General features: G+C 43.8%; 1 protein-coding gene across 1 annotated transcript; it reads right to left on the reverse strand.

Moving 5' to 3' along the window:
• Positions 1-4,680: 4,680 nt before the first annotated feature.
• LOC125548098 lies at positions 4,681-11,949 on the reverse strand. The gene is made up of 4 exons (XM_048711780.1): positions 11,802-11,949; positions 11,302-11,695; positions 5,640-6,555; positions 4,681-5,520 (listed from the first exon to the last, which is right to left on the reverse strand). The coding sequence occupies exons 1-4, from the start codon at positions 11,825-11,827 to the stop codon at positions 4,877-4,879; spliced, it is 1,980 nt and encodes a 659-aa protein (XP_048567737.1). The 5' UTR covers positions 11,828-11,949; the 3' UTR covers positions 4,681-4,876.
• Positions 11,950-13,096: the final 1,147 nt, after the last annotated feature.

Here is a 13,096-nt window from a genome sequence, read left to right on the forward strand (position 1 = left end):
TCAAAATGTCTTTGAAGTCCCGATTCTAAGCCGTAAAGCATGGCACACTGAACTATCGAGTAGTCATCAGCTTTGCTCTGCCAGACGTTCATAACGTCCGGAGTTGCTCCTGCAGCGGGTCTTGCACCTAGAGGTGCTTCCAGGACGTAATTCTTCTGTGCAGCAATGAGGATAATCCTCAAGTTGCGGACCCAGTCCGTGTAGTTGCTACCATCATCTTTCAACTTAGCTTTCTCTAGGAACGCATTAAAAATCGAGGGAACGGTAGCACAGGCCATTGATCTATAACAACACAGATATGCAAAAACTATCACGTACTAAATTCATGATAAATTAAAGTTAAATTAATCAGATTACTTAAGAACTCCCACTTAGATAGACATCCCTCTAGTCATCTAAATGATCACGTGATCCATATCAACTAAACCATGTCCGATCATCACGTGAGATGGAGTAGTTTTCAATGGTGAACATCACTATGTTGATCATATCTACTATATGATTCACATTTGACCTTTCGGTCTCAGTGTTCCGAGGCCATATCTGCATATGCTAGGCTCGTCAAGTTTAACCTAAGTATTCTGCACGTGCAAAACTGGCTTTCACCCGTTGTATGTGAACATAGAGCTTATCACACCCGATCATCACGTGGTGTCTCGGCATGACGAACTGTTGCAATGGTGCATACTCCGGGAGAACACTTATACCTTGAAATTTAGTGAGGGATCATCTTATAATGCTACCACCGTACTAAGCAAAATAAGATGCATAAAGGATAAACATCACATGCAATCAAAATATGTGACATGACATGGCCATCATCATCTTGTGCCTTTGATCTCCATCTCCAAAGCACCGTCATGATCTCCATTGTCACCGGCTTGAAACCTTGATCTCCAATCGTAGCATCGTTGTCGTCTCACGAATTATTGCTTCTACGACTATCGCTATCGCTTAGTGATAAAGTAAAGCAATTACATGGCGATTGCATTTCATACAATAAAGCGACAACCATAAGGCTCCTGCCAGTTGCAGTTAACTTTTTATAAAACATGATCATCTCATACAACAATTTATATCTCATCACGTCTTGACCATATCACATCACAACATGCCCTGCAAAAACAAGGTAGACATCCTCTACTTTGTTGTTGCAAGTTTTACGTGGCTGCTACGGGCTTCTAGCAAGAGCCGTTCTTACCTGTGCATCAAAACCACAACGATTTTTCGTCAAGTGTGTTATTTTAACCTTCAACAAGGACCGGCCATAGTCAAACTCGATTCAACTAAAGTTGGAGAAACAGACACCCGCTAGCCACCTGTGTGCGAAGCACGTCAGCAGAACCAGTCTCATGAACGCAGTCATGTAATGTCGGTCTGGGCCGCTTCATCCAACAATGCCGCCGAATCAAAGTAAGACGTTGGTGGTAAGCAGTATGGCTATTATCACCCACAACTCTTTGTGTTCTACCCATGCATATCATCTACGCATAGACCTGGCTCGGATGCCATTATTGGGGAACGTAGCATGCAATTTCAAAAAATTTCCTACGATCACGCAAGATCTATCTAGGAGATGCATAGCAATGAGAGGGAAGAGTGCGTCCACGTACCCTCGTTGACCGAAAGCGGAAGCGTTAGATTAATGCGGTTGATGTAGTCGAACGTCTTCACGATCCAACCGATCCAAGTACCGAACATACGGCACCTCCATGTTCAGCACACGTTCAGCTTGATGACGTCCCTTAAAATCTTGATCCAGTAGAGGGTCGACGGAGAGTTCTGTCAGCATGACGGTGATGGTAATGTGATCCGCGCACTACGACGCTAAGCACTACGACGCTATGACCAGAGGAATAAACTATGGAGGGGGGCACCGCACACGGTTAAGAGAAGTCTTGGCGTGCCTTTGGGGTGCCCCTGCCCATGTATATAAAGGAGGGGGGAGAGAGGCCGGCGGCCAGGAGGAGGGGCGCACCATGGGGGGAGTCGTACTTGGCCTCCTAGTCCAAGTAGGATTCGGCCCCCCTTTTCCTTTCTCCACCGGAGGGAATAGGAAGGAGATGGAGAGGGAGAGGGAAGGGGGGCGCCGCCCCCTCCTCCTTGTCCTATTCGGACTCCCTAGGAGGGGGGCGCGCGACCACCCCCTGCGGCTTCCCTCTCTGTCTCTCGCTTAGGCCCATGTTGGCCCAACACTTCCCTGGGGGGTTCCGGTAACCCCTCGGTACTCTGGTAAAATATCCAAATCACTCGGAACCATTCCGATGTCCGAATATAACCTTCCAATATATGAATCTTTACCTCTCGACCATTTTGAGACTCCTCGTCGTGTCCGTGATCTCATCCGGGACTCTGAACAAACTTCGGTCACCAAAACACATAACTCATAATACAAATCGTCATCGAACGTTAAGCGTGCGGACCCTACGGGTTTGAGAACTATGTAGACATGACCGAGACATGTCTTTGGTCAATAACCAATAGCGGAACCTGGATGCTCATCTTGGTTCCTACATATTCTACGAAGATCTTTATGGGTCAAACCGCATAACAACATACGTCATTCCTTTTGTCATCGGTATGTTACTTGCCCGAGATTCGATCGTCGGTATCCTCATACCTAGTTCAATCTCGTTACCGGCAAGTCTCTTTACTCATACTGTAATGCATCATCTCGTAACTAACTCATTAGTTACATTGCTTGCAAGGCTTACAGTGATCTGCATTACCGAGAGGGCCCAGAGATACCTCTCTGATATGCGGAGTGACAAATCCTAATGTTGATCTATGCCAAATCAACAAACACCTTCGTAGACACCTGTAGAGCATCTTTATAATCACCCAGTTACGTTGTGACGTTTGATAGCACACAAGGTGTTCCTCCGGTATTCGGGAGTTGCGTAATCTCATAGTCAAAGGAATATGTATATAAGTCATGAAGAAAGCAACCGCAATAAAACTAAACGATCATAATGCTAAGCTAATGGATGGGTCTTGTCCATCACATCATTCTCTAATGATGTGATCCCGTTCATCAAATGAAAACACATGTCTATGGTCAGGAAACTTAACCATCTTTGATTAACGAGCTAGTCAAGTAGAGGCATACTAGGGACACTCTGTTTGTCTATGTATTCACAAATGTACTAAGTTTCCGGTTAATAAAATTCTAGCATAAATAATAAACATTTATCATGATATAAGGAAATATAAATAACAACTTTATTATTGCCTCTAGGGCATATTTTTTTTCAAATATTTCATTTATATGGAAAGCGAAATGCTTGAATAGAGCATGTAATCTTAGTTGTGTTGTTTTAAGCAAAAATGCAACAATAATTCAGATGCATGATACACATGAGCATCATATACACACAAGAGGTCTTCCGCACTATCTTATGCAACCTATCCACCTCAGCAAGTCTGCCACATCAACATTTCGTCACCGGCTTACGGATGGGCCCGTCAAGCACAACACCCCTGCCAAATCACTATCCGCTACCGTTTGACCAGCAAATAGAATGGACCTCTCTCTCCTTCAATAGCCCTCTCGCGAGTTGCAACCCATCCCTCCTTTCTACAGAAATATTTCCCATGGCTACAGTAGAGTGCAATGGTTGGGATCCATCTCTGCGTGAGGCCACCCCCTCTGGCACCACTGTCTGTCCGACTCCCCTCCATATCACGATTTCCCATCAATGACAGAATCAACAAACTGTGTGGGCCGGAATCTGCAACCATCGATGGCTGCGCGGCGGGGGCACAAGCTGGCAGTGCGGTGAGGTTAGATCTATCAGCCAGAGGATGCTGCAACTGGCCACCAACATGCTACCACGGGCTCCACAAGGAGCTGCAACCAGCCACCGAGTGTGCTATGAGGATGGCGTGAGCTACGAATGGTCATCGCCGACGCACATTTTGGGTGATGTTGTGCCCAGCGGCCGACGATGCTACGACACCCATCACCTACTTCTGCAAGGCGCGTGGCGAGGATGACAGGGTGCTACGACAATCATGATCAATACCGCGACTGTTGCGGCCACAGGGTCTGCGAATAGCGGCGCAGGATGCTATGTTCGACGGGAAGGTGCGGCTCGCTCAAAGTCAACGTTGTGCTCCTCTTGTCTCTGTTTTGGACGAAGCGAGTGAAAAGATGATCATACGGAAGAGATCAAATGGTTTTAATTGGGCCCATCGGACGTCACACGTGCGACCAGCCAGGCGGTCGGTCCGATCAGCCAGTTTTTCTGGGCGATTCTCCTAGAATCGCCCCCCTTCATAGCTTCTTTAAGAATTGTCACTTCATTTTTTTTTCTTCATAATCATAACTAATTAGATCTTAACTAGATAGGTTTGTAAAAAAAATGAAGTGACGATTCTAGGAGAAACTGGGGAGGGGGGGGGGGGGGGGGGGGGGGGGGGGTGATTTGGGAGAATCACCCAAAAGAACTGGATGTCTCAATCGGCAAGACATAAACCGGCAATCTCCAGTGAATAGTAGGCGCAGACAGATCGAGTGGTTTTAATTGGCCCAATCTTACTACATGCGTGCGACCTGCTATACGCTCGTGCCGGTCGCCAACCAAGAAATAAACCGGCAAGCTCCAGCGAACAGTAGCCGCAGATGCTCCAAGCGGACTCCGCCGTGTGGCCGTAACCAAACCAGATTTTTATATTCGGAAAACTCTACCTATCTTTCTACCAACAAACCGACGAGGATACCCAGTTCTAACCCTAATGTTTCTAGATTCTGGAAAAGGGTTAGATCTATCATCACTGATAGATCAGTCAATCTAGTTTTACACAGAAAGAAAGTTGTAAACATTTTTCAAAATTCTCCAACTGAACAAATGAATTTGAATTAAAGCAGTGCCGATCAGGCTCCTTTATTTCCAGACCCTGCAGCATTTCCGTTCCTACTTCCAAAGGGTAAACAGGAGTGCACCGGCACAGAGTTGCCCTGCGTGCTATCGCTTGGCACCAGTATATGCTTCGCCCCGGGAGTGAGCTTCACCAGTCCTGATCTCTCCTGCACACCCCGACCACTCGATGAATTGTTGGAAACTTCTTGAATTACATGGCCTGGATGGCTGAGTGTATAACTCACGGAGTTAAGAACGCAAACAGACGAGCTTGTTGAATCTACAATATGTTGCCGAGGCAAATTGGCATGGCAAACTGAAGATGGTGCCCCATGCTGTCCGGTTATAGGCAAGAATGGTGCTGCCAGTGGTTCTGCCCCAGGGATAGGATCAGAGAAATAACCGCGAGAAGGCGGCGAATTCAGCTGATAGAATGCTGCACCATAACTGGGAGGAGGTGGACACCCCAATAGAAAAGGCTGATTGGTCTGCAAGTTTGGAAAATTCCCATACCTGTTTTCATATGACAGTTGATCTCCAGAAGATACATGTGCTGTAGGAAACAGGCTACTGGAATCATGTGGAGTCATGTATTCAAACTGTGCCTGGCTTGTGCTTGAATGATATGTTGAAGCTTGAATTGTACTGGTAGAATTTACTGCAAAATCGGGAAACTTTGAGCTTGTAAAGAGAAAAAAAGGCTGTCCTTATCGCAAGAACACATTTGTCTTTATTTACATATAATAAAGCCGGGCGGAAGCCTGTTTCGAAAAGTACCTTTATGTTTCTGTGCAGTCTCGGTAAACGATTCACCTCTGGTCATGCAAACTTCGAGATCTTTGCCCATCAAACGAACTGTCTGTCTCGTAGAAGGACTAGTCTCACCGAGTTCTCTTAAGCTCAGTGCTGGACCAACAACATCCGCGTCATAAGCTTTGTTTGCCTCTCCATGCAAAAATGTGTCTGCCGATCTTGAACTCCTTACTCTTTCCATGTCAACAGCAGGTGGCTGGTTTTCCGGTTTCTGTGAATTGGAAGACAAATTCATCCAGTTTTCTCTGCGATCAAGCAATTCAGCCTCTGAATTAAAAGTTTCACCATGTGTATTTTCAAGATTGGGCACCTCCAAATTCGAATCATAGGTGCAGTCCAAATAAGTACATTCCGGTGGTGCCATATTCAGATCAATCAATGGAGCAGACATCTCTTTGTTACTAAGCTCAGCAGAGTCATCATGATCGTCTCGCTTATTTGCTTCATTAGTTTTGGTGAATGCTTCCTTCGGCATATGTGAAGTACTACTTTCTATAGCTACACATTTTTCTTCTCCCATAGATGTGGATGAAGAAGTAGCATCCGACAACAGTTTGCACAGACTTTGCTGTTGAGGTAGCTCACAACTATGCATCTTACTGCCAAGTACACCATCTGCTTCCGAGAAGTTGACATGGTTCAGTGATTTGCGACAGAGTTCTAGTACCTCCTTGTCCTTCGAATTGCCATGTTTGCGCCTTGTGTACGTTAGAATGCACTTTTTATTATTATCAATGCACTTTTGTGTGTCAGCCTTCTTCGCATCATTGATCTCCTCAGATATATTTTCTGTCTCTTTTCTGTGATGCTGTGAAGTCTCAGGTTTCTGTGATCGATGAGTATCCAGTCCATCAGGCAAGTTTGGACTTTCAAGTGTGTCCTATGTACATAATTGAGCAGCGTTATTTCAAAACATAAGATACATATTAACTGTGAGTACGAAAAATAAATACTATGAAAGTGGACATAACACATCACATTTGCACATGTATACCTTCAAACAAATCATCAGGAAGGCAGAACGAAAAGTCATTGAACATATCTTGTTATTTTTTCTGTTCTTCTTAAATTTGGCTCACGGAAATTTAGCACAAGTGTGTTATAAAGAATTCAGCTGGTCTTGCATATTTTTTTTAAAGAAAAGGCATACGCCCGACTTTATAAATAAAGCCACCAGGCAGAATTCTGGTCTTGCATATTTGCAGCTAGTAGGTGAAACATTCATTTACACGCACTGCAAAACTAACAAACTCAGATGTTCTTCTCTAAATACAACTTGTTAGCTGGTGTCAGCCTCGGATGTCATCACCATGTTTAGGAAATACTCCCTCCATTCCTAAATATTTGTCTTTTTAGAGATTTTAAATGGACTAGCACATACGGATGTATATAGACATATTTAGAGGGTAGATTCATTCATTTTGCTTCGTATGTAGTCATCTGTTGAAATCTCTAGAAAGACAAATATTTAGGAACAGAGGGAGTATATAGCTTTTAAGTTCCTAATAACGTAACATTTCTTGTAACCTAATGATAGACACACACACACGTGCATATATAGGTGCTCTAATAAATGACTAACATGTCTCTAACACTTTGCGTAAGAATAAATGTTTGATCCATTTTGATGCTGGAAACAATTGATATGGACACATGCACTAGTGGACTTAAAGGTGAATTAGATGAATATGTGTGTGTGTGCGTGTGCGTGTGCGTGTGCGTGTGTGTGTGTGTGTGTGTGTGTGTGTGTGCGATCAAATATCCATATGGATTATTTAATTGTCAGTTTGAATTTTGGACAGTGAATAGTAGAATCTCCTGTTGGACACATAGTAATGGATTCATACAGACTAACTCATACACCAGATTGGACAGCTCTACATAATCAAGTCCAGTTGAATAGACCAAGAACATTGCAGAAATAATATGCAAAAAAAAACATATCTTACATTTATGCAACAGCTAAAGATATGCAGAATTCAAACGGTAAAATGAATGCAATAATAGAACATTTGTGTAGTTAATTATTATTATTATTATTATTAGAGTAGTAGTAGTGTATATATATCATCACATAAGATAAACAATTTAAGGAATGAGTACTGTGCGCAAACTACGGGGTTTTCTAAATCTTTCCTCATGGTACATGAAAATTCTGCCAAAAGTGCATTTACTGTACACAACACAGACATAAACCACACCGGAGACGAGGTACAAGAAGTCCAGGACGAAATCTAGGAATAAATTGCCAAGATGTAGACACACAAATATCCTTAAAATGAACTGGTATGTGCACATGTCAGATGATTTGGGCCCAAATGTCAAAGCAAAGGTTGGGTTATGTAAAAGTAACAACCAGGTGAAAAGCAATTCTTTTTATAGAATAATCCAATCTTACATGCACAAATTCACAACCATGTTAGTTTACGCAGCTAAAATCACATACGACAACATGTCGTCACTCAAAAGATACTTCATGGGATGGATAAATATACTTCATGCACATACCTAGTATTATGTTTAATACGAATTCAAATCATGAAAAAAAATTCAAATACAACCGCAAATAAATAATCACTAAATTTCTAGTCAAGTAGAAAACACAAAGAAACGTGTTCTCGTCCATTTCTAGACAAAGGATTGAAAAACAATGGTGGTTACTGTTGGTTCTATAGTTTTCCACCCCTAGTTCATTGGTCTATACCTTCCCAGCTTTTCGATCTCTCAAATACATCTTCTACTTAGATAAGAATTTGTAATGCATGTTCCAAAGTACAAACATCATGATTGAAATTTTATCAGAAACAAGAGAAGAAAATAGAGACATTTAGAAAACCCTTTTCTACCAATGCAAATTAAATGTATATATAGGCTAGTTTTCTATATTGTGATCGGAATGGTCAAACTGTAGATGTATATAGTACCCGAACACGAACCATCAGATGGACCAAGATTTGGGTGCACCGGTGATCCCAAGCTTGGTGCAGACTGTAATATTTCTTATATTTTCTATTGTTCCCTAAGTTTGTGGAAGCGTTTTTATTATGGTTCTTTCGTTACATTTAGAACTTTCTATCACACTAGCTTAAGAATGAAAATTGGTACACTACAATGAATGCAAATAAGCACCTACTTCAAATGCATAGCGAGAATGCAACTCTCCCATTCAAGAATTGAGCCCATGTGCAGGCTTGTAAAAGTATACATTATATCTAGCTATCAATACATCGTGGCTGAAATTATCGTGTTTTCTTGAGAGAGAAGACCCTACCATGCGATGTAGTTGTTTTGTTCAATAAAAAGATCACATCCATGGTATTATAAAAAATATTATTTTAACAAATATCTTATATGGTGATGATAAACCAATCATATTAACTTCCAAGTTATGGTAATTTATGAATATGCATGCCCAATTTTATCCAACATAGTGTGCACAATGTGCAAGACCACCTTAAACGCAATCCATATATTAATTAATATACATCTATTTTATTAAGACATGCCCAAGTAAGAATTTGTATACCCAAAAACTAACGACAAAAAGATAGTAAAATATATATACAGAGAACATAATGTCTAGCTTGTTGTGTGGCTCTCGATACATATTACATTAATAATCTTGGAATAAGTTAGGAAATACATCGGTGCACGCATATAACAAACTCAAAAAAGGTGAGACAAAACACAACCAGAACACACAACTGTCAGAACCAAGACAAAACACAGCATTTCCTTTACGAGGCAAAACTTTAGTTTGCTTTTTAATTACATATGTTCAACACACCTGCTGGCCCATTGCACCTGGGGAAAAGAATACAAATAATCCAGCACTAACAAACAATGTCATCACATCCAGATAATCAATGGTCTAGCATACTGCCATCAATAGCATGGTTGGAATGATGACGGCAATAGATGTGGCAACAGCAATCAAATATAGGAATTTGGGATGATTAGTTTCCCTCTTAGGTTAAGTATAGTTATTTCCTTCTCTTTCTAAGCTATCGTATTACACATCTTTTCAAGCAGTATAGGCACACACACCTCTACATAAGATGAACCAGCATTTTGATCATCAAGCAAGGAGTAGTGATAGATCCCTCTCTCTACTATGTACCCTCTTCTTTCAAGCAGCTGTGCCATCTAGCATTCTTTCACAGTACTCACCCATTGGTCAAACTATCAAAGTTCATAACATGAACGAGGAAAACAAGCTATCAAACTAAATCGGGACAGTGGTTATTGGGGATACTTGTTGTTGTAGAACATAGCGATAACAGTTTTTGAAGAAAAGTAACATGTTTTGTGACCAAGCTGCTGATAGAACTATGTAATCAAGTGATATAATTTTAAAGAACAAATTCATAATCTAGTCCTTAGAGAGCAAATAAATGGGCTATTAAATCTTAAAAGGTGCAACACATGATGAGCCTTGTATGCAGGCATGTACTATGGGTGTATGCATATTACGAGCATTATCTCTATGTGAAATGTTAATGATTTATACAATGCATAAATTTTTTAAGCACTATATATCAGATGTGAAGAAATGAGGCTTACATTCCCACACACTTGAAACTTAGGTACAAGTTTGGAACCTAGGTGTGGATGGGTTTGCCCCATCGACATCGTACATGTTAAATTTCTACCCTATTCACTACAGGAAAAACACACTACGCTGGGTGTACAAATCACCCGGCGAAGGATGAATCTACCTCGGCGTACCGTATGCCGTGTGCGCCACTCGGCATCAATTACTCGGTGTACAGTTCATCGGTATACAACCATAAGCCGAGCGTATTATGTCGGAGTCCTGACGTACGGATAGGCCGAGGCAAAAACAGCAGCACACGGCCAAAAAAAAAGCAACTAACGGCCAGGTCGTTGTGGTGTACCACACGGTCAGTTCACGGCGTAGAGGCATGTAAGCCATGTGGCCGATATAAAACTCTTGGCGTACTGGAAAACACAAGGCAAAAGATGACTTCCTTTTTTTTTGAGGGGAAAACTCCATAATAGAGTACAAACAGCAGACCATGCATCATGCCAAACATATGGTGACAGGCTGACTGTTACATATTGGAAAGTGCCACGCGTACACCATCTTCAAAACATTGTTCCTATGCATGCCTAAGGTGTCTGGAAACATTTCCACACCAGCTATCATCACATAGATTCACATATTAAACACAACTCACCATCTAGTACAAGGTGTGAGAAAAAGGCAACACGATAGACCATGCCATATACTAATAATACTATAAGGCCATCTACAATGGGGGCGCTAAGACTGGGCGCCAGGGTTATTTTCCTGGACATTAAGTGTGATTCCCGTCCCAAACTAAGATATTGGTAGTGCATGCATATCTAACGAGTTCCAACGATCACACATGGTCTAATCAGACGGGAATATCAATATGCAAACTAGGATATTGATAGTGCGATGGTACAACTCTAGTTAGATTATTACCACTCATCAGTTAAGCAAAGCAACCAAAAACTGACCAGCAGATCAAAAGTAAAAAAAACAGGGCAAAATAACGTAAGGATAACAACAGATGACATCATTGCGTTTACAGACAGGCAGAGGTGGGTTGCGATAGCGATGGACTGGATCACGTACCTTTGTAGCCGCGAAATTCCCCTCAGGCTCTCGCCCTCCGGTGTTCTCCGGCGTTGCAGTCGCGGCCGCCTCCTCCCCCAGCCGTCTCCGCTTCCACTTCTCCTCCTTTGCCTGCCTCACGATGGTGCACAGCGCCTCGTCGCCGTCCACCTGCGTTTGCTCCTTGCATCCGCTATCACCGCCGGGAGGCACGTCCAACGCTGGCGCTGGGTCAAAGAGGTCAGAGATGGACCGCTTTTTCGGCGGCTTAGCCGCAGCAGCAGCAGCCACGGCGGAGGCGAGCTCGTCCGCCCACCACGAGAACCTCGGCGCCTTGATAGGCGGCAGATCCTCGATGTACAAGGGAGGACGACCCTCCGCCGCTCCCTCGACCCTCATGCTCTCCGCGTACCTCCTTCGGATAAATCACAGCGGATAGATCAGAAAAAGAAAACACGCACACATGAAGACGACAACCATAAAATAAAATCGACAAAACCAGGCGGCGCATCGACACCAACCTGATGGAGAACGCGGCGGAGGCCATAGATGCGATGTTGAAGCACTCCCTCGGCGCAAATCTACCTGCGATTTCTGAACGGATTTGGTGCTTTGGGGAGATATAAGGAGGCGTACATATATTATTATTTAATGATAAATTACAGTATATAATGTGGCAAGGTTTTGATAGCATGGAGGCGAATAATTTACGCCAGTGTTTTAGGGGTCGATCGGCCAGGCAATCGGATCGGCCGAACGGCCACTCCACCTGCCGTGCCGCGTCCGATTAGACCACGTGTAATCACTAGAACTCGTGATCCACGTCATCCTTTCTGTACTTTTGATACTCCGAGCATGGTTAATAATATGACCAGCTGATGGCTATATAAAACTGTCATGTCATTTATAGCCATCATCTATATGCACTCATACAATAATGTGGGCTAGCTACACTACCAAAACAGGGCCCGGTGCCGACAGCCATATATATGCCGACGCCCCCCGTCGGCCTAGTCCAGGATATGCCGACAGCCGGATCCAGGCCGTCGGGCTATCACGAGCTATCCCGTCGGCACAGATGAGTCGTCGGATTAGGCCAGCCTACGCCTACAGTGGCTGTCGGCATAGTTGCTGGCCCGGCGGCCCCGCTCGTGACATGCGGCTAACGGTGTCCGATCTATGTCGACGGCCGAGACGGACGGCCGTCGGCATAGATGCGCGTGCCACGTCATCGATCCGAGGCGCATCGACCATCATCTATGCCGACGGTTGCCGTCGGCATAGATGCCACGTCATCGATCCGCGTCGCATCGTCCATATCTGCCCCTGGCCTCAGCTATGCCGACGGCAGCCCCTTTTTCTTTTTGCATTTCATATAGAATTTTTTATGTTTTTACGTATTATTATTTGATTAACTTACATGTAGCATGTGTTAATATAAGCATAAATACCATACTTTTCGATTCTATACGGAGGGGTGTAACTTGCCTCACGGATGGCGCCACTGCCGGCCGACACCTGGAGGGGGGAAACAGCTGCATCGGGTCTATACGGAGGGGACGTTGCACCCAAGTGTTTATATGGGATGACCTACCACAACCGGGTGGTGTGGTGGCATGTCTGAAGAGGCGGCACACATCTCCGGGGTGTAGGCCCCTCACGCACGGCGCTGCCGCCGGCACCTGGAGGGGGAAAACGGCCGCGCCAGGTCTACACGGGCGGGATCATGCTGTGGGTTTGGTCAGGATCTTGCTCCCAAGTGTTCCTATGGACCGACCTAACACAATCGGGTGGAGAGGTCCACTGGTTAAAGCCC

This window comes from Triticum urartu, chromosome 3 (genome assembly GCF_003073215.2).
Source record: "Triticum urartu cultivar G1812 chromosome 3, Tu2.1, whole genome shotgun sequence".
Taxonomy (NCBI): Eukaryota; Viridiplantae; Streptophyta; class Magnoliopsida; order Poales; family Poaceae; genus Triticum; species Triticum urartu.

Excerpts from the sequence above, each read along its gene's own strand:
- LOC125548098 (XM_048711780.1), bottom strand. The coding sequence starts at position 11,827 with ATGGCCTCCGCCGCGTTCTCCATCAG. Across the intron at positions 6,556-11,301 it reads GGAATTTCGCGGCTACAAAG|GACACACTTGAAAGTCCAAA; the intron begins GTACGTGATCCA and ends TTATGTACATAG. Across the intron at positions 5,521-5,639 it reads GACTGCACAGAAACATAAAG|TAAATTCTACCAGTACAATT; the intron begins GTACTTTTCGAA and ends CCGATTTTGCAG.